Genomic DNA, 21,090 nt, shown 5'->3' on the forward strand with positions numbered 1-21,090 from the left:
GGTCTCGGCTCCCCCTGCTTCCTGCTGCTCCCCCGTTGCCCTCCTTGGTGTTCAGTCAACCTTCAGCAAAAATGAGAATGAGGGGCAGACGCGACCCCCTAGGCCAGGCTAGCCCCCAGCTCCCCTGCTGTGCTGGGGACACGTACAGGGGCTTAGAAGGCAGAGGTGGCGCGAGGGAGGGCAGAGACCTCCGTAAGGGGCCACGGAGAGGACAGAGGAGGCCTAATCTGGTGATAGGGCCTGGGTGTCCTACAGACCAGGGCATGGCTGCCACCAGAGGCTACTCGAAGGTTTTCCATCAGCCCTGGCTGCTCACCAACTCCCAGTCCCAAATTGAGTGCACCCAAAGTTTTTGAACTGTGGTGTTGGAGAAGACTCTTGAGAGTCCCTTGGACTACAGGGAGATCGAACCAATCCATTCTAAAGGAGATCAGCCCTGGGATTTCTTTGGAGGGAATGATGCTGAAGCTGAAACACCAGTACTTTGGCCACCTCATGCGAAGAGTTGACTCATTGGAAAAGACTCTGATGCTGGGAGGGATTGAGGGCAGGAGGAGAAGGGGACGACTGAGGATGAGATGGATGGATGGCATCACTGACTTGATGGACGTGAGTCTGAGTGAACTCCGGGAGTTGGTGATGGACAGGGAGGCCTGGCGTGCTGCGATTCATGGGGTCGCAAAGAGTTGGACATGACTGAGCGACTGAACTGAACTGAACTGAAAGGCTTTCCACAGAGGAACAGCGCTGGTGTTCGTGGATCACCTGCTCTGGCCGCAGCTGCTTTAACTCTCACCTCCCTCCTCAGAGAGGCTGCAAAGCCTCCTGGTTGAACACGACCCTCAGAGCCCAACTTTCTGGGCTCACACCCTGGCTCTGCCACTCTCACGTGAGATCAAGTTTTGATCAAACTCTCTGCTTCTTTTTCCCTGGATGCACAATAGGGATAATCAGCGTTCCCTCCTCATAGGGTTGTTTCTCAAGACCAAGTGAATAAATACATATAAAGCACGTTAACTCCTCTGTAACTACGGATTAAAGTGCTAACTCTAGATGAATGAATCACTTCTCCTATAGCTGAATAAGGTTAAGGACCTTGGTCACCTTCTTCCCCTGCCTTCTACCTCTCCTGTTGTGTTGTTGTGTGTGTGTGTGTGTGTGTGTGTGTGTTTGTGTGTGTGTGAGTGCACACGAGTTCCCTTGTTACTGAGAAGAGGGGAGAACAAGGCAGGTCAGGGCTTTTCTTAAGCAGTGCTTCTCACACTTTTTGATGACAGCTCAAAGTAAGAATGATGGTTTATAATCTAACACACATACACAGAAGGATGGGGTGCGGGGGAGTAAAGAAGGAAGAAAGGGTGGTAACTCCCAGCTCAGAGTAAGGTCTGGTCCAGCAGCCTCTTTTTTGAGGGTCCCTAGACAATAGTAACCCACTCCAGTACTCTTGCCTGGAAAATCCCAAGGGTGGAGGAGCCTGGTAGGCTGCAGTCCATGGGGTCATGAAGAGTTGGACACAACTTGAGCGACATCACTTTCACTTTTCACTTTCACACATTGGAGAAGGAAATGGCAACCCACTCCAGTGTTCTTGCCTGGAGAATCCCAGGGACGGGGAAGCCTGGTGGGCTGCCATCTATGGGGTCGCACAGGGTTGGACAAGACTGAAGAGACTTAGCAGCAGCAGCAGACACATGTAGCCCTTGGAGGAGGGCATGGCAGCTCACTCCAGTATTCTTGTCTGGAGAATCCCAGGGACAGAGGAGCCTGGTGGGCTACAGTCCATAGGATCACGCAGAGTTGGACTGAAGTGCCTTAGCACAGCACAGCAGACACATACAGCCAAAGCAGATGCCCTGCGCTCTAGGCAGATGGCCCAGCGCCCTCTGCCCACCTCTCTGTAAGGGCAGAGACCACAGGGAGTTGGGGACAGCAGGCTCTGAGCTTTCTTTCCATCCTCAGACACTCTCTTCCCTGTTTGGGGGCTCTGCTCACCCCTTAGCCACCTGCCCCAGGACCTCTGTCTCCTGGGTCAGCAGGGCTGACTGCTGCATGAGTTAATAGAGGAGCAGCCTGAGGGACAGCCTTCGATCTGCTTTCAGAATGCCTCCCCAGCAAGGACGCCTCCAGCCCGGGCATCCCCGGGCCGAGCACCCCCAGCCCGGGCATCACCTTCCAGGTCATCGTCTGGCAGGTCCTCGTCCACCGTGTCAGCATTGACATCATCTCCAACCCGAGTGTACCTTGTGAGAGCCACGCCAGTGGGGAGTGTCCCTGTCCGTGCGTCTCCTGCCGGGCCCGCACCAGCCACCAGGGCCGCCAGGGAGAGCCCAGGTAAGGGGACTTCTGCAGGGAAGGCAGGAGGGACAGGGGAGCCATCGGAAGGCGGAGGGGGTGTGGTGCAGGTAAATCTCCAAGTTGGACACTCTCTGCTTCTCCTCTAGCTGTTGGATGACAATGTCTGGGAAGGAGGGGGGATGGTTTGGATGGGCAGTGGGGGACCTGGGGAGGTGGGGGCAGAAAGGAACCATGACACGCAAACCCAAGACAGTGGGAAATTGGGGCAAATGTGGTAAAGCATGAGAAATCAGGACCAACACAGCAGGCATGACTTTGGAGGCTGCACATACTGGGTCAAGGTGCAGATTTTGAGAGCCAGAGCTCCTGGTTAGAAACCAGGCCTCTTTCCTAGAGCTGCCCTGGAGGGTCTGCCAGGGAAGCTGGAGTCTGCACAGGAGTTCAGCGATGATCAAGGGCCTATCTGTGGGTGAAGGAACAAAGGGAGAGATTCTGATCAGGCAGGCACTCCCCACCCCCAACTTCCCAAGCTGGCCATTATGATTCAGCCCATACGGAGACATGCCAAATGGGCCTCAGGGACTGGCTCTGCCCTTAATGAAGCAGCCCTTTTGCCCCCATTCCAACTTGCCCTCCTCTTGCCCTCGAGTTCAGTCTGCCCATCTTGCTCTCTGAAGAGTCAATGAGGCACTTTGGTGTAGAGACCTTTGGCATCAAACACATTTCATTTGAATTCCTGTTCTGCCACTCACTAGCCAAGTAACCCTGAGCAAGTCATGTAACTTCCATGAACCTCAGCTTCCCCATCTATAAAATGGGTATAATAATGCCCAGTTCACACAGTTGCTGTCAGAATTAAATAAGATACCACACACAAATGCCTAACGGGCCCATAATAGATTCTAAGTAAAAGGGAACTTGGTATCAGGCAGGGATGGTACCATATGCTGGGAGGAGAGGGCCTAACTGGGTCCTCCTGGACCAGTCTTCTTTCCCTACCCCATCTCCTCTCTGCCTGACTCCCCTCTCACAGTCGCACCCTCCCCTGCTGCTGGCCTGCTCCTAGGTATCACCTTGCCCAAGTTCACCTGGCAGGAGGGCCAGAAGCGGCTGCCGCTCATCGGATGTGTCCTCCTTCTCATCGCCCTCGTGGTGTCGCTCATCATCCTATGTGAGTTTAACAGAGGGAGCAAGGCTGGCCCCTGGTCATTGCAGGGTGGAGTGGGGTTGGGGGATGGGGGCACTCAGCAGGGAGACAAAAGTAGGGAACACACACAGGCTGCCGTGTCCACAGAGGGACACTCTTACAAGTGGCCTTGAACCCTGGCACTTCCAGGCCCCTTGGCGGTGGGCGGGTTGAGAGGGTGGGAAGTCAGAGGAAGTGGGAGTGGGTCCCTTCTGTAGTAGTTCACCAGTCTGAGCTTAGTTTCTGTGTCTTCAAATGGGATTAAATCCATTCATTCATTCAAATTAACATGTGCTTAGTAAAATATCCTGAAGATTTCACTGGGTTATGAGGAATAAATGAGCTAATGGCACAGTGCCTGACACAAAAATCCCCCTCTAAAAATGTGACTTATTTAAAAAACAAACACTTGGAACATTGATGAGGTAAAGGCCCCTTGGGCATTTTTGGTCAATGAGATCAAGCGTTAGGGGTCCAATTCCCCTGAAATCCACATCTTCTCGAAAAGACACTCAGGACCTGTGCCAGGGCTCCCTGCGGGGGTGTCTGCTCTGAGCCCAGCACAGTGGGAAGCAAAGGAGAGTACCCACTGTACCCCCCAGTCCTTGGGGCGAGTACAGTCCCCTGGGGGACAGAGATGGAAATGATTAAGGCCAAGTGGATTTGAGTATTACCAACAGGAAGAGAGGACAGCTGTGTGGGTACGGAGGCAGGGGGCAGTTCCTGAAGGCTGTGGGGCCAGATGAGGATCCAGAAGATGGCAGGGAGGGGAGAATCTCCTGGCAGGGCATCTAAGCGCGGTGAGCAGCTGCAGGAAGTGTCGGGGGGGGAGGCAAATGGGCAAGTTGGCATGGGGAGGGACCCGATTCACCAAGGTAAATACTCATCTGGGGACCTGAAGGCTGTCCTTGGGTTGGGCATGGCTTGGCCACGTTGTAGAGAGCTTGAAGTGCCAGGCCAAGGGGTGAGGATTCTGTTACAGAGGCTGCACAGGGCGGTGAAGGGCAGGCTGGGTGACTACAGGGAAACACCCAGCTGGCAGGGCTGTTTGAGGAAGAGAATCGCATGGAAAGAAGCAGCTGGTTACAAGTACAGCTTTAGGACCAGACAGACCTGCTGAAGCATCTTGGCGCAGCCACTTAAGTTAATGAACTTCCTGAGCCTCAGTTTCCCTGCCTGCTTGACAGTGCCCATGAGGGTGTCAGCACAAAGCCTGCCTCGTGGCCCCCATGTGAACCTCCCACCAGGATGCTCGACCCTGTTCCCTCCCTTTCCCACACAAGGCACACGCTCCAGGGGAGGCCCCTGGCAGTGCACAGAGAGCACCAGGAAATAATCCAGGGGGAGGTGAGAGGGCAACCTGGGCAAGGGGGACTCTCAACATGATTTCACAGCATTTCCTTAAGTCCCCTGACCTCCGGACTTCCCGGGGAGGTCGTCACTGAGCAGCTTGGCAATGTGGTCAGGACTAGAGCCCCCGTCTCTTGAGAGCTCTCTGCTACACATCAAGGCGATCCCAGGAGCCTCAGTGCCCGGGATGGGGGTGGGGGGTAGAAAGAGCAGGGCACAGGAGGAAGGGAAGTCCAACAAGTTAGGGGGACTGATGTCTGAACCAGGGAGGAGCAGTCACAGAGGGTGACCTCCAGATGGCATGACAGCACAGTGGGGCCAGTGACAGAGGCTGGAGTCAGGGCTGAGAAACAGGTTGCAGACAGGAGGCAGGGTGAGGGGTCAGACCCTGGGCTTCCTCAGGCGTCCAAGGAGGCATGACAACTCCCAGTATGGAAAGCGCTTTTAGGAGAAGTTGTGGAGCTGATGCTCACATATGGTTTGTAAAGCTGTCGGCTTTTCAACCCAACTTGTGCATTCGGGAATCAGCCACCTAGAGCTGCTCGCTGAGTGGGAAGACACTTTTTATTTTTGGCGGCCCTGGGTCTTCGTTTCCGTGTGTGGGCTTTCTCTGGTTGCGACAAGCGGTGGGCTACTCTTGGGCTGCGGTCCGTAGGTGTCTCATTGTCATGGCTTTTCTTGTTCTGGAGCACGGGCTCTAGAGTGTGCGGGCTCAGTAATTGTGGCTTGCAGGCTTAGTTACCCTGAGGCACGTGGGATCTTCCTGGACCAGGGATCGAACCTGTGTCCCTGCATTGGCAGGTGGATTCGCAACCACTGGACGACCAGGGAGTCCCTGGGAAGACAGTTAAAGGCCTTGAGACAAGCAGTGGGGCAAGAACTGAGCCTAAGGAATAGCTCTTGTTTAGAGAAGAGGGAGGTGGAAGAAAATCTAGGAGCTTTTGAGGCTGGAAGGACAACCTCTGAGAAGACCAGACAGGCAGTGGCTGCAGATGTGTGCGCTACAACCTGCAGCGCATAGAGATGGTGAGGGTGCTGGACTGGGTCTGAGAAGGGGCCTCTGGGACACTGAAAAGGAAGATTTCTCGGAACAACACTCTGCCCAGCACATCGGGCAGGAGAGCTTCCAGAGTATTACCCATCTCCACACCTCCCTCCCTTACTCTCTCTCTCTCTCTCTCTCTCTCTGAGTGGCTGCTTTTGAGTTTGCCTGGTGCTGTCCTGCTTGCAGGAGCTTTCTGGAACATTCCAGAGCATTCCTGAGCAGCCTTTCTCTCCATACAGATGGGGGACAAGAACCCCAGAGCCCAAGAGGGATTACAGGTCGGTGTCTCAGAACCCCCAGGGCCTTGGGCTGCATCGTGTCATGTCTCTCCGGGGCTAGCAATGACCCAGCTTCTGCTTCATGTTTTTTCTCTCAGTTTACTTCTGGCGGGGCCACACAGGGGTCAATTACAAGGAGCCAAGAGAGAGCTGCCCCAGTCACGCTGTGCGCTGTGATGGAGTCGAGGACTGTAAGCTGAAGAGTGATGAGCTGGGCTGTGGTAAGGAGGTTGGACGTGTGCGTGTGTTTGTGCGTGCACTCTGGGGGCTGCAAACTGGCTATCAGCTCAAACGGGAGGTGACGGACAGAGACCTGGAGGATCTGGGTTCTAGTCATAGTAGACTGGGGTCTGGAACCTGGCTTTGAGTGTGTCTTGGCCAAATCACTTACCTTCTCTCGGCTTCAATTTCTTAATTTGCAAAATGTGTGGACTGGACAAGATGAGTGCTTCTCAGATAAAATCTGATAGCTCCCAGCAAAGCACAGCTGCTCTGCAGCTGGGGACAAGTGTGGGGTCCGAAGCCCTGTCCGTGTACCCCTTCTCTTCACTCAGCAGGTAACCTCTGACCTGCCACCTCTATGGTTTCATAAAGGTCAGTTTGTAAATGAAGCTGCAGATGAGACAAGACCTCTTTAAGTGCTGTCCTCAGTGGTTTTTACAAGTGTCGTCTATGTACAGCCCTGACGTGGGTGTCTGTGGGTACATAACCTGCCCCTTCCACCTGTGTGCATATGTGTGTCCTTGCCCATGACCACATCCATCTGTGACTGCACAGGTCTAGGGAGGACTCAGTTGGATCAAGGTTCCCCTTGTCACACTCTTATTTGGGCATGTCACTGCCCTCTTAGGGTAATGCCTCCTGGCAGTGCTCACCCCTTCTCCCAGCAAAGGCTCCTGGGTTCTGTTGAACAGAGAGCTCTCTGCTCCGCTCCAGCCCCTTGCCTTGGCTCTGCCCTCACCAAGCATCTTGGGCTCTGAGTACTGGCTGATGGCCATCCTGTCCCCGGCCAAGCTCCCAGACGTCGGCAAGGCCTCAGCAAGAAGCCTGGGGACAGGAGCATCTCAGAGCCTCGCTCAGTTCATTCCTCAAGAGCTTGGAGCCTCCCGGTGTTGAGGACCCACCTTGCCCTTTTCTTGACCGGCAGTGAGGTTTGACTGGGACAAGTCTCTGCTTAAAGTCTACTCTGGATCCTCCCATCAGTGGCTTCCCATCTGCAGTGACAGCTGGAATGACTCCTATTCGAAGAAGACCTGCCAGCAGCTGGGTTTCGAGAGGTACACCTTCCCCACCAGTCCTTGCTTCAGGGACGTCTCAGACTTTTCACACGGGCATCTCAGGCTCAATGAGGGTCACTCATACCAAGAAGACTCTTGGGGACCAGGGCTGAGGTCACGAGCTCATAGTGCCCTCAAGTTATTCAAAGGAACAGCAGCCTGGGGGGAGCCCAGGTCTGGGGGCAAGCTGTTTCCAGGAGGCCAAAGTAGTTATTAGTAGATTTGCAGCAGGATGGCACCCCTATACGGTTCTTTGCATCAAAGCACCCTTGTGCCCACGATCACATTCAATGGTCGTGGTGGCCTGTGAGGTGAGTGTGCATTTGGGAAGGTCTTCTCCTCACATCTGATAACTAGCAGCTCAGGCTGGGCAAACCCTTCAGCGGACTCTGAGCAGCTGTAACTCGAGCTAGGACTCATCAAACGAAGAGTGAGATGGGCAGATGTGGCCAGGTAAAGTCCTTAGCACCTTTGACTCTAAAGATCTGAAACAGGAAGCTGGTACCAGTGGGTGGAGGAGGGAATGGGGTTTACCATGACCTTCCAGCTTGAAGGAGCCCTCCATTTTTGGCCACATAGTCACCTCCATACTCCCTTTTGGTCTGAGTTTCAAACCAAGTAGTTTGGGGGGGGGTTCACTAATGTGTGTGAAGTTCTGGGGAGAGGGTTTATTAAGGATCTCACTGTGGGTTCTCTGCAGAAGCACCTGGAAAACTAGGGCTTGGAGGCTAGGACTGAGAACCAGTTCTCTGCCCCCACATCAGAGTTCCCATCGTGAAAGATGACCTGGGTGACCTAGTTGGAAGATGACACGGTTTATCATTGAGTTGTGTGACTTTATGCAAATGTGAACTTCCCTTGGACTTCAATAGACAGCGTCATTTATTCAAAGAATATTCATCGAGTTTTTATTATGTGCCAGACACCCAGACAAGATCCCTGTTGTGGGACAGTCTCTGGTATGGTGTGGGCGAGAGAGGCTTTAACCAATAATCACAGCGCTGTGTGATGTGTAATGGAAAGAATATGTGGGAAGCATTATGTGCACACAACAGAGAGGGTGCCTGACTGCACTTGGAGGTCAGCAGAGCAATGGAGGAAGAGCACCCGCAAAGGCAAGCTTGCATGTGAGGGCGTCCCATGTCCTAGAAATGCACCACAGTGCCACACAGATAGCAGTCCACAGATCACACAGAGCAGAATCACCTGGGGTGCTTGTTAAAATGCACCCTGAAATAAAAATCTCTGGAATTAGGATTTCAAACACTTACCAACACCCCAGGGTGGTTCTTAGGCACACTCTGGTCTAAGGAGCTAAACGGTTCTCAGGCTTTAGTGTGCAAACCCATAACATGGAGTTCATTAAAATGAAGAGCATGGCTCAGCAGGTCTGGAGGGGATGCTGCTGCTGTGGGTCCATGGATCACAGTCCAGACAGGAAAGGGCTCAGCCCATGTTCCTCAAACTCCAGAGTGCAGCGGGATCACCTGGAGAGCCTGTTTAAACACAGAACCAGAACTGTTGATTCAGCAGGTCTGAGACAGAGCCCCCAGATTTGCATTTGTAACAAATTCCCAGGCAGTGCTAACATAGTCCCCTGAGATGGGACCATATTTTCAAAACTACTGGCTAGTGTGTAAGGCGAGTGGGGGGAGTAGTGGAATATGTGGGTGGGGTCTGAGACCATTGGATTTTAACTGCCTCTGGCCTCTGCAGCAGGGCTGGCTGGGACTCTCATGCAGGCCCGGGGACCAGGGGTGGGCGCTTTCTCAAGGTGGTTCATTCCTCTCCCCTCTCCTCCCTTGCAGTGCTTACTGGACAACCAAAGTGGCCAATAGGAATGTTGGCAGCAGTTTCTCAGTCTCTGAATTTAACTCCACCATCCAGGAGAGCACCTACACGTACGTGGGGTGGGCGTGGCTGTCTGCTGCCTCCAGGAGTCCTTCGTGAATGTCCAGAGCATCTCAGAAACAGCTCTCGTTCACTACCTGCCTCCTGAGTTGGAAGTCATCAAAACTTGGTGCACAGAGCACCTCGAAGTCAGGGGGGCCCAAAGAATTTACCTGGTTGCCAAAGACAATGAATAAACCGTGGGGCCACTGATCAGCCTGATGTTAGGACTGAAAGCTGCTGCAGGGAGGGTGCTTGGGGTGGATGGGGAGAAACATCACTGGGGTGGCAGTGGGGAGGGGGAGTGCCAGGTGCAGGGAGTCAGGGGCAGGGAGGCCCATCTGGGGAGCTTCACCCTCTCTTCCCCGCTGGGCCTCGCCACCTGTCACTCTGCACTGCAGCTGCTCTCGTCCCAGCGCCACTGGGTGGAGGGGGATGGGGGGCTCTCCAACAGCTAGCAGTGTTTACCCTGGGGAGAGGAGAGAAGAAACCAGGCTGTGAGAGAAAAAGGCATGGAGAGGGAAGGAAGGCAAATGAGCTTCCTCCTGGATTCCTGCTTTTTGCTGGGTGGTTCACGTGCTGTATTGCTGGCAGAGCGTTGAGCAAGTGTCAGAGGAGAGCTGAGCCACATGTTTAGCTGCACAAAGATGCTGGGACAGTGAAGTCATGAGTTCAGAAGACATGACCTAGCCTGTATGTGCAACCTGCCACAGAAAACCTGGGAGATGGGGAGAAGGGTGGGGCTGGTTCGCACTAAGCCATCCCTGTCTCTAGAGAAAGCACAGGAAGGGTCTGTCTTACTGGGAGGGAGAAAGGTCAGAATCTCCACCTTCTTGTGCAAAGGGGATAGGATAGAACTTAGCAGGGGCCAATCGTGGAAGGCTTCCTGGAGGCGGTGGCTGATGCGCCCTTTTCTCAACTTTTGTATCTTCTCCTGCAGGTCTGATTGCCCTTCCCAGCAGTATGTCGCTCTACAGTGTTCCCGTAAGAAGACACTCTTCCTCCTGGATTGTGGCCTGTGTGGGGTGGGAGTCAGGGGACAGAGGGATGGAGTCCCTGTGAGGAAGAGAGCCAACCCTGGGGATCAGAGCCAGGAAGAGGGGCTTGAGCAGCAGGCCTGTTTCAGGGCCAGGGTGCCTGCAAGTCATCTGGATAGACACTCTCAGGGCAGCATTTCCCCTTCTGACTCTGCCCAGCCCAGCAACCTCATCATTCAAGTGTCTTCGATTCTGGGCAGGGGGCAGAGGATTGAGAGAGCATGTCAGAGCTCATGGTAGGTGAAGAGCTGGTATTGAATCTTGGGTCTGACCACAGGGCCCAAACCATTAACCAGTCCACGAGTGCTGCGTCCTCATGATGAACAGGTGGGGTGCCCCCCTGAGCAAGTGGGCACAGTGCTATGGACAGAGCCCCCTCAGACCCCCGCTGGCTCTTCACTCTCTCCTCCTTCAAAGAGAAAGGAAACTCTGTGCATGATCTCAGGGGATGACTCACTCTGGAACATGTTTGGAAATGTTCCCCTGGGGCACAGGGTCCCCAACAGCACTAAATGACCCCCTGAGAAACCATGTGAGCACCAACTACTTGTGCATCATGGGAAGGAATTTTCTTCTTCCTTTTGAAATGATCCAAATCACATTGCTCATCAATTCAGGGTTGTGTTAGACTTGGTCTGTTTTCCAAAGCTCTTGACAGCAGCCCTGGGGTTCACCATTGTGACCCTAACGCCTGGCACATCACCCAAAGCAGGGGGTGCTTAGGAAGCATTTGTTGAATTACTAGAACAATAAATGAGTGGGAGGAAAGAGGATATTTCCTAGGATCAGACTTTCTACTGGATGATCCCAGAAAGCTAACCCACCATGTGGGAGCTCTGTGTTGGCGGAAAATAGCTGTGCCGAATCAGATTAAGTGGGCAAAGCGGCCTCCGTGGGTGGGTGGTGCTCTCATGCCTGAGCTTCTCTGGGCCTAGGAGCACGGTAGCAGCTCTAAGAAAAGCCGACTTCATCTCTTCTGCTTCTCTCCAGACTGTGGACTGAGGGCCATGACCGGGCGGATCGTGGGAGGGGCGCTGGCCCCAGAAAGCAAGTGGCCTTGGCAAGTTAGCCTGCAGTTCTCCCATACCCACATTTGTGGGGGCACGCTGATCGATGCCCAGTGGATTCTCACCGCTGCCCACTGCTTCTTTATGTAAGTGCCCGGGGGCGCCATGATGAGACGCGGCTGAGGGTCTGGACGCCAGGAAGGGCTGAGGGCAGACTGACTTCTCTCTGTGGAGGGGGACTTTGGTTGCAAGCCTGGCCCCGAGGACTGGGCGGCACATGTGTGGTGAGGACCGTGATTCGGTCCTGGGAGTATGAATTAGGGTTACTTATCCTGAGCCAGTGCAGAGTGAGAAAATACCATTGCTGGCTTCAGGGGAGAGAGACGGGAAGGTAGACAGGAGGAATTGGGAGCCTGCCCTAAAGAACAGGGTGAAATAAAGAGGTTTGGGGCTTGTGGCTGCTTTCAAAACCTGGAAGTTACAGAAGAGGAGCTGGAGACATTGGGAATGCTGTCCCGGGAACTGCGGGCAGGACAGAGCAGTCAGCTTTCGACAGGCACCAGCCAGGCTTGTCCTTCGAGTTGGTGGACAGGAAAGGGCTGGGAGATGAGGCCTCAAGGGCACCGGCTTCCCCAGCAGTGAGTCTTCAGTGGGTCACTTGGTCCTGTCGAAAGCCTCATTTCTGCTGAGAATACTACCACTGAGATGTGTCCCGTCCACTTCCTTGGATCCTTGGTGGCATCCAGAGGAGACAGTGGGGCCAGTGGTTCCAGAAGTCTTACTCGTCTCCTCCCATTCTCCATTTAAAAATTTTATATATTTATTCATTTATGGTTCCACTGGGTCATCATTGCTGCATGTGGGCTTTCTCTAGTTTCAGCGAGCCAGGGCTACTCTCTAGTTGCGATGCATGGGCTTCTCATTGAGGTGGCTTCTCTTGCTGCGGAGCAGTGCTGGGGCTTCAATAGCTGTGGCACGTGGAGTTGTGGTTCCCAGGCTCTAAAGCGCAGGCTCAACAGATACGGCACATGGGCTTAGCTGCTCCTCGGCATGTGGGATCTTCCTGGACTGGGGATCGAACCTGTGTCTCCTGTATTGTGGCTTTACCACTGAGCCACCAAGGAAGCCCCCATTTTCTATTGTAAGGTACAGAACCACCAGTTCAGAGCAGCTTTCTGAAAGTAGAGGATTGTTCTAGACCCCTGGGCTAAGATAGAGTGCCCCCTCCAGAGGTCACTTCATCCATCCTCCTGCCTCCAAGCTGGTGCTCTGGCTGAAGCTCCTTGTGTGCAGCAGATGTTGCCAGGACCTCTGCCAGGTGGTAACTGGCCCGTGCTCTCTGTGGCTTTGGCAGTACCCGGGAGAAGATCCTGGAGGGCTGGAAGGTGTACGTGGGCACCAACGACCTGCACCACCTGCCCGAGTCAGCCTCCGTCGCCCAGATCATCATCAACAGCAACTACTCAGATGACCAGGATGACTATGACATCGCCCTCATGCGGCTCTCCAAGCCCCTGACCCTGTCCGGTGAGTGAGCCCCCTGCTCAGCCAGCACCCCTCGGTGCCGAGCCTTTGCACTTAGCAGCATCCACAAACCCATCCCAGGGTCCAGAGCTTCAGCATGGCAGATGTCAGTCTTCGAGATCATTTGGTGGAACTCTATATTACAGTTGGCAGAACTGAGACCGGGAGGTTGGAAAGAAACTTGCCCCAGTGACTCCTCTTCTATTGCAAGTTGGTGACAGAGCCGGGGTTTAGGTTCTGGGCTTCATTAAGATAAACAGATCGAATTGTTTCACTGGTATATCCAGCACTTAACAGAGGCCAGACACCATGGTAAGTGTTTTACATCTACAATTTCATATTCTCTTCACTACCAGATCCTGTGAAGCAGGTACTATTATTAACTTCATTTTCCCTTTGAGAAGACCTTTAGAGAGAGATAATTTCCCGAGGTCATGAAGTAATAAGGAGCAGCTTCAGGACTGGGTCCAGGTGGGTCTGCCTCACAGGCAACTTTCTTCCCACGCTGCTCTGTGCTGGCAAATTGCCAACACCGAAGTTGCGAACACAAGCAAAATACCTACGCAACCAAACAGCCAACGGCTCAAAGGATGGAGCTGAGACCTTGAGAACTAAATGGGGCTACAGAAAGGAAATGCTACCGAAATTCTCAGGAGGAGATCAGTTTTCGTTCATTAGTTCATCCGCCCATTTGTTCAGGTATCAAATACAGTGTGTCTACTACCTAGCGGCTCTGCAGTTCCCCTGCAAAGAGAACAACAGCCGCTTAGAAGCTAGTGATGTGATGTCAGGGGCCACCGCGGGAGCGGGGTACGGTGGCACAGATGTGGGCACCTAACAGTCTTGGCAGGCTAGAGAAGCTTCCGGAAGCCTCAGAGGGCTCTCTGGTTAGTCCAGCCTTTCTGGCGCTCTGGGCCTGTGAGCTGGCCTTTCCTGGCACATTAATTGCGGAGGCGGGGTTGGTCCTGAGTCAGAGCAGATAGCTCGTCAGAGTGGTGTGGGGAGGAGTCCAATCCCCAACACAAGATTTGGTTGGGTGGGGCCAACCCAGAGCCACGCCCACCTCCAGCCACGCCCACGCTGCGGGCCCTCTCTGCCCTCTGCCTGCCACCCCCCATCCCCCACCCCGCCCCCAACATCCTTGTCTGCGGAGCCTCGGACTGTGAGGGGAGGGGTGCCCTACTGCCCCTGCCTTGCCCCCCTCATGCACACATAAAAGGGGGCAGGCAGTCTGCAGGACCAAAACAGGCCTTCCCAACCTTGTCAAACACAGACTCCATTTGGTTAACCATCCGGACCTCGCTTGCCATCAACCCAAACCCCATTAATATTATCTGAAATTCCAAATCTAATTAAATAATTTGTAAAATGAAATTTAAGTTATTATAGCATTATATATGCTTTTCAGACTACAGCAATCCCTCCCTATACTCTGATAGCCACCCCTCCCTGCCCCCCACTTCTGGTCAAGAAGCATCTTTGTAGCATCATAAATCACAGCTAGGATTTGTGTAGTCCTGAGGTCAGACCATGTGCCCTGATTTTTGGTTTAGAAATCAGAGCAGATTTTCTTAAACTGCCTGGTAGACTGAGCACTTTGAAGTCACTGTACTAGCTGAGAAAGCTTGTGAAAACTCACAGATAAATTTAATTACTCTATAAAAACACAAGTAGATATATACCAGTGTTACATGTTTTTAAGACTGTATGTCTCCAAAATAGGTATAGACTAATTTTTTTTTTTTGGTATACAGTAGGTTCTTGTTATTTATTTTTTTAATTAATTTTTTTATTGAAGGATAATTGCTTTACAGAATTTTGTTGATTTCTGTCAAACCTCAACATAAATCAGCCATAGGTATACATATATTCCCTTCCTTTTGAACTTCCCTTCCATCTCCTGCCCCATCCCACCCCTCTAGGTTGATACAGAGCCCCTGTTTGAGTTTCCTTAGCCAAACAGAAAATTCACGTTGGCTTATCTATTTTACATATGGTAATGTAAGTTTCCATGTTACTCTCTCCATACATCCCACCCTCTCCTCCCCTCTCCACAGGTCCATAAGTCTATTCTCTACGTCTGTTTCTCCATTGCTGCCCTGCAAGTAAATTCTTCAGTACCATTTTTCTAGATTCCATATATATGCATTAGAATATGATATTTATCCTTCTCTTTCTGACTCCACTCCATATAATAGGTTCTAAGTTTATCCATCTCATTAGAACTGACTCAAATGTGTTCCTTTTTATGGTTGAGTAATATTCCATTGTGTATATGTACCACAACTTCTTTATCCATTCATCTGTTGATGGGCATCTAGGTTGCTTCCATGTTCTAGCTGTTGTAAATAGTGCTGCAACGAACAATGGGATATATGTGTCTTTTTCAATTTTGGTTTCCTCAGGGTATATGCCTAGGAGTGGAATTGCTGGGTCATATGGTTGGACATGACTGAAGCGACTTAGCAGCAGCAGCAGCATGGTGGTTTTATTCCTAGTTTTTTAAGGAATCTCCATACTGTTTTCCATAGTGGCTGTATCAATTTACATTCCCACCAGCAGTGCAAGAGCATTCCCTTTTCTCCACATCCTCTCCAGCATTTATTGTTTGTAGACTTTTTGATGATGGCCATTCTGACCAGTATGATGTGATATCTCATTGTAGTCTTGATTTGCATTTCTCTAATTATGAGCAATGTTGAGCATCTTTTCATGTGTTTGTTAGCCATCTGTATGTTTTCTTTGGAGAAATGTTTGTTTTTCTGGTATTGAGTTGTATGAGCTGCTTGTATATTTTGGAAATTAACCCTTGGTCAGTTGTTTCATTTGCTATTATTTTCTTGCATTCTGAGGGTTGTCTTTTCACCTTGCAGAAAGTTTCCTTTGCTGTGCAAAAGCTTTTTAGTTAATCAGGTCCCACTTGTTTACTTTTGTTTTTATTTCCATTACTTGAGGAGATGGGTCATAGAGTATCTCGCTTTGATTTATGTCATCAAGTGTTCTGCCTATGTTTTCCTTTAAGAGTTTTGTTTCTGGTCTTACATTTAGGTCTTTAATCCATTTTGAGTTTATCTTTGTGTATGGCGTTAGGAAGTGGTCTAATTTCCTTCTTTTACATGTAGCTGTCCAGTTTTTCCAGCACCATTTACTGAAGAGGCTGTCTTTGCCTCACTGTATAGTCTTGCCTCCTTTGTCAAAAATAAGGTACCCATAGGTGCATGGGTTTATTTCTTGGCTTTCTATCTTGTACTATTGGTCTATATTTCTGTTTTTGTGCCAGTACCGTACTGTCTTGATGACTGTAGCTTTGTAGTATAATCTAAAGTCAGGAAGCTTGATTCCTCCAGCTCCATTCTTCTTTCTTTCTCTTTCTTCTTTCTCAAGACTGCTTTGGCTATTCAGGGTCTTTTGTGTTTCCATATGAATTGTGAAATTTTTTGTTCTAGTTCTATGAAAAATGTCATTGGTAATTTGACAGGGATTGCTTTGAATCTGTAGAATGCATTTGATAGTATAGTCATTTTCACAATATTGATTCTTCCTACCCAGGAACATGGAATATCTCTCCATCTGTTTATGTCATCTTTGATTTCTTTCATCAGTGTCTTATAATTTTCTGTGTACAGTTCTTTCATCTCCTTAGGTAAGTTTATTCCTAAATATTTAATTCTCTTTATTGCAATGGTGAATGGGATTGACTTCTTAATTTCTGTTTCTGATTTTATATTGTTAGTATATAGAAATGCAAGTGATTTCTGTGTATTGATTTTATATCCTGCAACTTTGCTAAATTCACTGATTAGCTCTAGTAATTTTCTGTTACTATCTTTAGGGTTTTCTATGTACGGTATCATGTCATCTGCAAACAGTGAGAGATTTACTTCTTCTTTTCTGATCTGGATTCCCTTTATTTCTTTTGCTTCTCTGATTGCTGCAGCTAGGACTTCCAGAGCTATGTTGAATAATTTTGGGGAAAGTGGACACCCTTGTCTTGTTCCTGATCTTAGGAGGAATGCTTTCAGAGGCATAGACTATTTTAAGTCATATTTTGTGGTTTTGGTTGTTAATTAGTGCCATGCCTTCATTTATTTTTTGTTTACACTCTAGCAGATAAATGTGTTAGACTCCCAATTTGTAGGAAAAAAATGTTACATTTATCCTCCTTCCCTCCCTCTCTGCCCCCTCCCTCCCTTCCTCCTTCCCTCCTCCTCCTTCCTAAGAGCACTTTATATGTATCAGGCACAACTCTAGGTACAGGAATCTGCAGCATGCATAACAATTATGAACACGGCAAATATCCTCTTCAGGGCTTCCTCAGTGGCTCAGGGATAAAGAATCTGCCTGTAATGCAGGAGACGTAGGGTCATGAGACTTTGATCCCTGGGTCATGAAAATCCCCTGGAGAAGAAAATGGCAACCCACTCCAGCATTCTTGTTTGGGAAATCCCTTGGACAGAGGCGCCTGGTGGGCCACAGTCCATAGGGTCGCAAAAGGGTCAGACTCAGCGACTAAACAACAGCAAATATCCTTTCTATCAACTCTTTTCTTCTTGTAAACTGGTCGATGCTCTAATCCACAGGGGAACACTAGTCCTCAGAGGGAACTTAGGAACTGATACACAGTAGCACCTTCTATAGGACTCTGAGTGCAGGAGCGAGTGAGCAGCAGTTTAGTGGGCTGTGCCTCTAGGGATTCACTCTTCCCACTTGGAGAGGTTGTCTCACCCTGGAGGGAGAGTTTCAGGCCCTGGCTAACCAGGGGTGGCCTCTCCAGACCACGCAGGACCCACCACTGACACATCATGGCAATAATACCTGGCATTTAGCCGGTGCTGCATCTTGCTCTGGGGGACAGATGTGGAAGAGACTCAGCGAGGACAGCTGCTCTTGGAGTGGAGACACCCTCAGCCACCCAGTGTCAGCTTGGCACAGGGAAGCTCCAAGGCACATGTATATGCCCACATGGCGCCCACTGACAAGTCAGTATGTCTGGGGGACTCTGAGTACGCTGAAGACTGGAGGGTCAAGATGAAGTGACTGAGTTTCTTGCCTGGTCAATTGAAGGCCTTGAAAGATTCAGGAGCACCCTATGGGGAAGGAGGATGTCCTAGGATGTTGGTACTCCTGTCCCTCCACACACCCCTCCAAAACCTCCAGCCTCTTCCCTTCGCTGACGTCTTGAGGTCTTGTTGCAGCTCATGTCCACCCTGCCTGCCTCCCCATGCACGGACAGACCTTCGGCCTCAATGAGATCTGCTGGATCACAGGCTTTGGCAAGACCAAGGAGACAGATGGTGAGAGGCAGATGCTAGACTCTGTGTGTGTGTGTGTGTGTGTGTGTGTGTGTGTGTGTGTGTGTGTGTTTGACTTATACATGTGTTTCTTTTCTTTTTTCTTTTACTTGTATTTTTTTGTGGCTTTTATTTTTAGGCCATAAGTTTTGTTTCTTCAGGATCTTCTGGGGTATCTTTTTCTTCTGTGCAACCTCCACTTCTGGTTTAGGAAAATCTGCCCTTTTTTTTAGTAAGGATCATCTCCATGTGGCAGGAAGAGCTCATGTATGGGTTGATTCGACCCATAAGCTCTGTAAGTCCTGTGCTCCATCTTGAGGGCTTTGCTCACTTGGGTGTGCTCGATGACCAGAGAATCTGTATCTAAGCTCTTAAGTTCATCATTATTCTCTGTATTTTTGAGCACTTGCTGTAAAAACACAGCACTCTTCTTGGGCCACTGATTCTTTCCAGCCCCACAGTTTGACCTGAGCACACGTATCAGCTCCATTATTGTGACGATGGAATGGAACACGCTGATTCTTCAAAGTGACACCCTTCAGATACTTGGTGGTTTTTCAGATATGCATACCTTTAATGGCCTGGGCAGTTTCATCAGTGTTCTTAGAGTGAACATGAGGATTTGAACCTCTTGATTTGCACAATTTTGTGGTGTTTTCTGGATCAAGTGACTAGTGAACCATTTTTAGAGGTCACCTCAGGTTGCTTATCAGAAAAACTATACATGTGCTTCTGTGTATGGGGTGATATGTAGGGGTATAGAGATGAGGGTCTACCTAGATGAGGGTTTGGGTATATAGATTCATGGGCCTGGATGTGAATGTGTGTATATATACACCTGCATATACATCAAAGCCAGGCTTCCCTGGTGGTTCAGTGGTAAAGAGTCTTCTGGCAATGCAGCACACACAGGTTCAAACCCTGGGTTGGGAACATGCCCTGGAGGACAGCATGGCAACCCACTCCAGCATTCTTGCTGGGAATTCTTGCATGGACAGAGGAGCCTGGTGGGCTATCAGTCCGTAGGGTTGCAAAGAGTTGGGCCTGACTGAAGCGATAGCATGCAAGTGTGCTATAGGGTAAGCACTGGGTTGGGCATTTTTGCCTAATTTGGGGTCCGGAAGCCTACTGGTGATGATCAGGGGGGGCTTTTGGCAATGGTTACAATGGGACTCAGTCAGTTTTGGAGGTGGCCTTGGTTCTGGGCTCCATGTCTGTGGCCTTGGTGCAAAGCCTTGCACCTGTGATCTTGGGATAGGACTCCACAGATTATCTTAATAACCTCATCTAGAAAGAGTCAATAGACTGAGCCTAAAGCTATAGTTGATGAAGAAATGAAGAAGCAGCAGCCACTCATTCTGGCTGGAAGAGGGGGCCCTTTGGTCCTTTTGTGATGTGGCCTACTTTGTTTTTGTCTGGGCTGAAACAAGGTTAGAAAGTGGTTTGGTCTTCCCTCACTTCATCGTGATTACTGGGCGGCCTTATCTGGTGTCGGTTCTGTCGGACTGTGGATACTGGGCAGGAAAGCACAGCAGTCAGCTGGCCTTACCGTGAGACTCGTGAGGCTGGCCACTGCAGGTGTCAAGACCTTGCTCGTGGGATGAAGTGACTGGCTGGGAGCAGCCTTGTTCTGACCTTAGCTCTCTAACTGACTACCTGGGTGACTGTGCATGCCTGCCCAGACGCTTCAGTCATGTCTGACTCTCCGCAACCCTATGGACTGTAGCCCACCAGGCTCCTCTCTCCATGGGACTCTCCAGGCAAGAATACTGGAGTGGGTAGCCATGTGCTCCTCCAGGGGATCTTCCTGACCCAGGGATCAAACCTGCATCTCTTATGCCTCCTGCATTGGCAGGTGGGTTCTTTACCACTAGTGCCACCCGAGACTGTGGGCAAGTCCTTCTTCAGCCCCAGGTTTTTCCTTCTGTAAGTGGGTTCACCACACCTGCTCTCCTTAAAGCACATCATTTAAAGCACCCAAAGGCAAATGAAGTGATCTCTTGTGTTGACTGAAAAGTTCTTTCGGGTTTTCCGTCCTATCTTTTCTGTTTTGAATACAGAAAAGCATTGTGCGCGTGTCAGGCAGCCTGATAGGCTTGTGTGTCTCTGCGTGTGTGTCTCTGTTCTGTGTAGTGACTTGGGTCTGATGTGAGGCTGTGTGTGCCCCTGTGATGTGGGTGGCCCACCATGGGAATGGTGCCCTCCGGGCCTGGAAGGTTGCCAGTCTGGGGCCTGGGCTGGGCGGCTGGAAGGCCTCAGAGCCGCCCGGAGTCTCACTCCCTTCCCGCCCTCTCTCTCCTCCACCCCACCGCGCTGAAGAGAGGACTTCCCCTTTTCTCCGGGAGGTGCAGGTCAACCTCATTGATTTCAAGAAGTGCAACGACTACTTGGTCTACGACAGCTACCTTACCCCGAGGATGATGTGCGCGGGGGACCTGCGAGGAGGCAGAGACTCCTGCCAGGTGGGCTTGCTTCTGCGTGGGGCTCAGGTCCTGGGACCCAGAGGGAAGGGTTGGGGTGCTGTAGTCGGAGGGAGAGTCAGGGGCCCACCGTTTCTTGCTCAAGGGCCACCTTTCCCACACTGCTGATGTGCATGCTCCCTCGCAGGGGGACAGCGGGGGGCCTCTGGTCTGCGAGCAGAACGGCCGCTGGTACCTGGCAGGAGTCACCAGCTGGGGCACGGGCTGCGGCCAGAGGAACAAACCCGGCGTGTACACCAAGGTGACAGAAGTGCTCCCCTGGATATACAGCAAGATGGAGGTGAGAGCCCTGCTGGGGGCATGCTCCTGGCAGGTGGGGACCCCCAACGGTGGGGTGCCTGGAAGCGAGCCTGGCCTTTCCCCGGGGTCTCAGCCAGGTCTCCGCACCGCCTGCCTTTGGGGGGTGTTCAAAAGTTGCCAGGAGAGGACA

The 21,090-nt window shown here is 51.2% G+C and overlaps 1 protein-coding gene across 4 annotated transcripts in view; it reads left to right on the forward strand.

Annotated features, from left to right (window-relative positions):
* The window catches only part of TMPRSS13 (transmembrane protease, serine 13), a 33,192-nt gene that overhangs the window by 10,126 nt on the left and 1,976 nt on the right, over positions 1 to 21,090 (forward strand). The window contains exons 2-13 of one of the 4 annotated variants that reach the window (XM_013969565.2): positions 2,100 to 2,331; positions 3,329 to 3,466; positions 6,116 to 6,154; positions 6,253 to 6,375; positions 7,302 to 7,431; positions 9,240 to 9,332; positions 10,262 to 10,305; positions 11,349 to 11,511; positions 12,720 to 12,892; positions 18,085 to 18,183; positions 20,500 to 20,642; positions 20,788 to 20,940. In XM_013969565.2, coding sequence (XP_013825019.2) covers positions 2,100 to 2,331; positions 3,329 to 3,466; positions 6,116 to 6,154; positions 6,253 to 6,375; positions 7,302 to 7,431; positions 9,240 to 9,332; positions 10,262 to 10,305; positions 11,349 to 11,511; positions 12,720 to 12,892; positions 18,085 to 18,183; positions 20,500 to 20,642; positions 20,788 to 20,940 — 1,530 coding nt within the window. The remainder of the gene's footprint in view (positions 1 to 2,099; positions 2,332 to 3,328; positions 3,467 to 6,115; positions 6,155 to 6,252; positions 6,376 to 7,301; positions 7,432 to 9,239; positions 9,333 to 10,261; positions 10,306 to 11,348; positions 11,512 to 12,719; positions 12,893 to 18,084; positions 18,184 to 20,499; positions 20,643 to 20,787; positions 20,941 to 21,090) is intronic. The other 3 variants (XM_005689500.3, XM_013969566.2, XM_013969567.2) reach the window with 3 other exon arrangements.

Source organism: Capra hircus, chromosome 15 (genome assembly GCF_001704415.2).
Source record: "Capra hircus breed San Clemente chromosome 15, ASM170441v1, whole genome shotgun sequence".
Lineage (NCBI taxonomy): Eukaryota > Metazoa > Chordata > Mammalia > Artiodactyla > Bovidae > Capra > Capra hircus.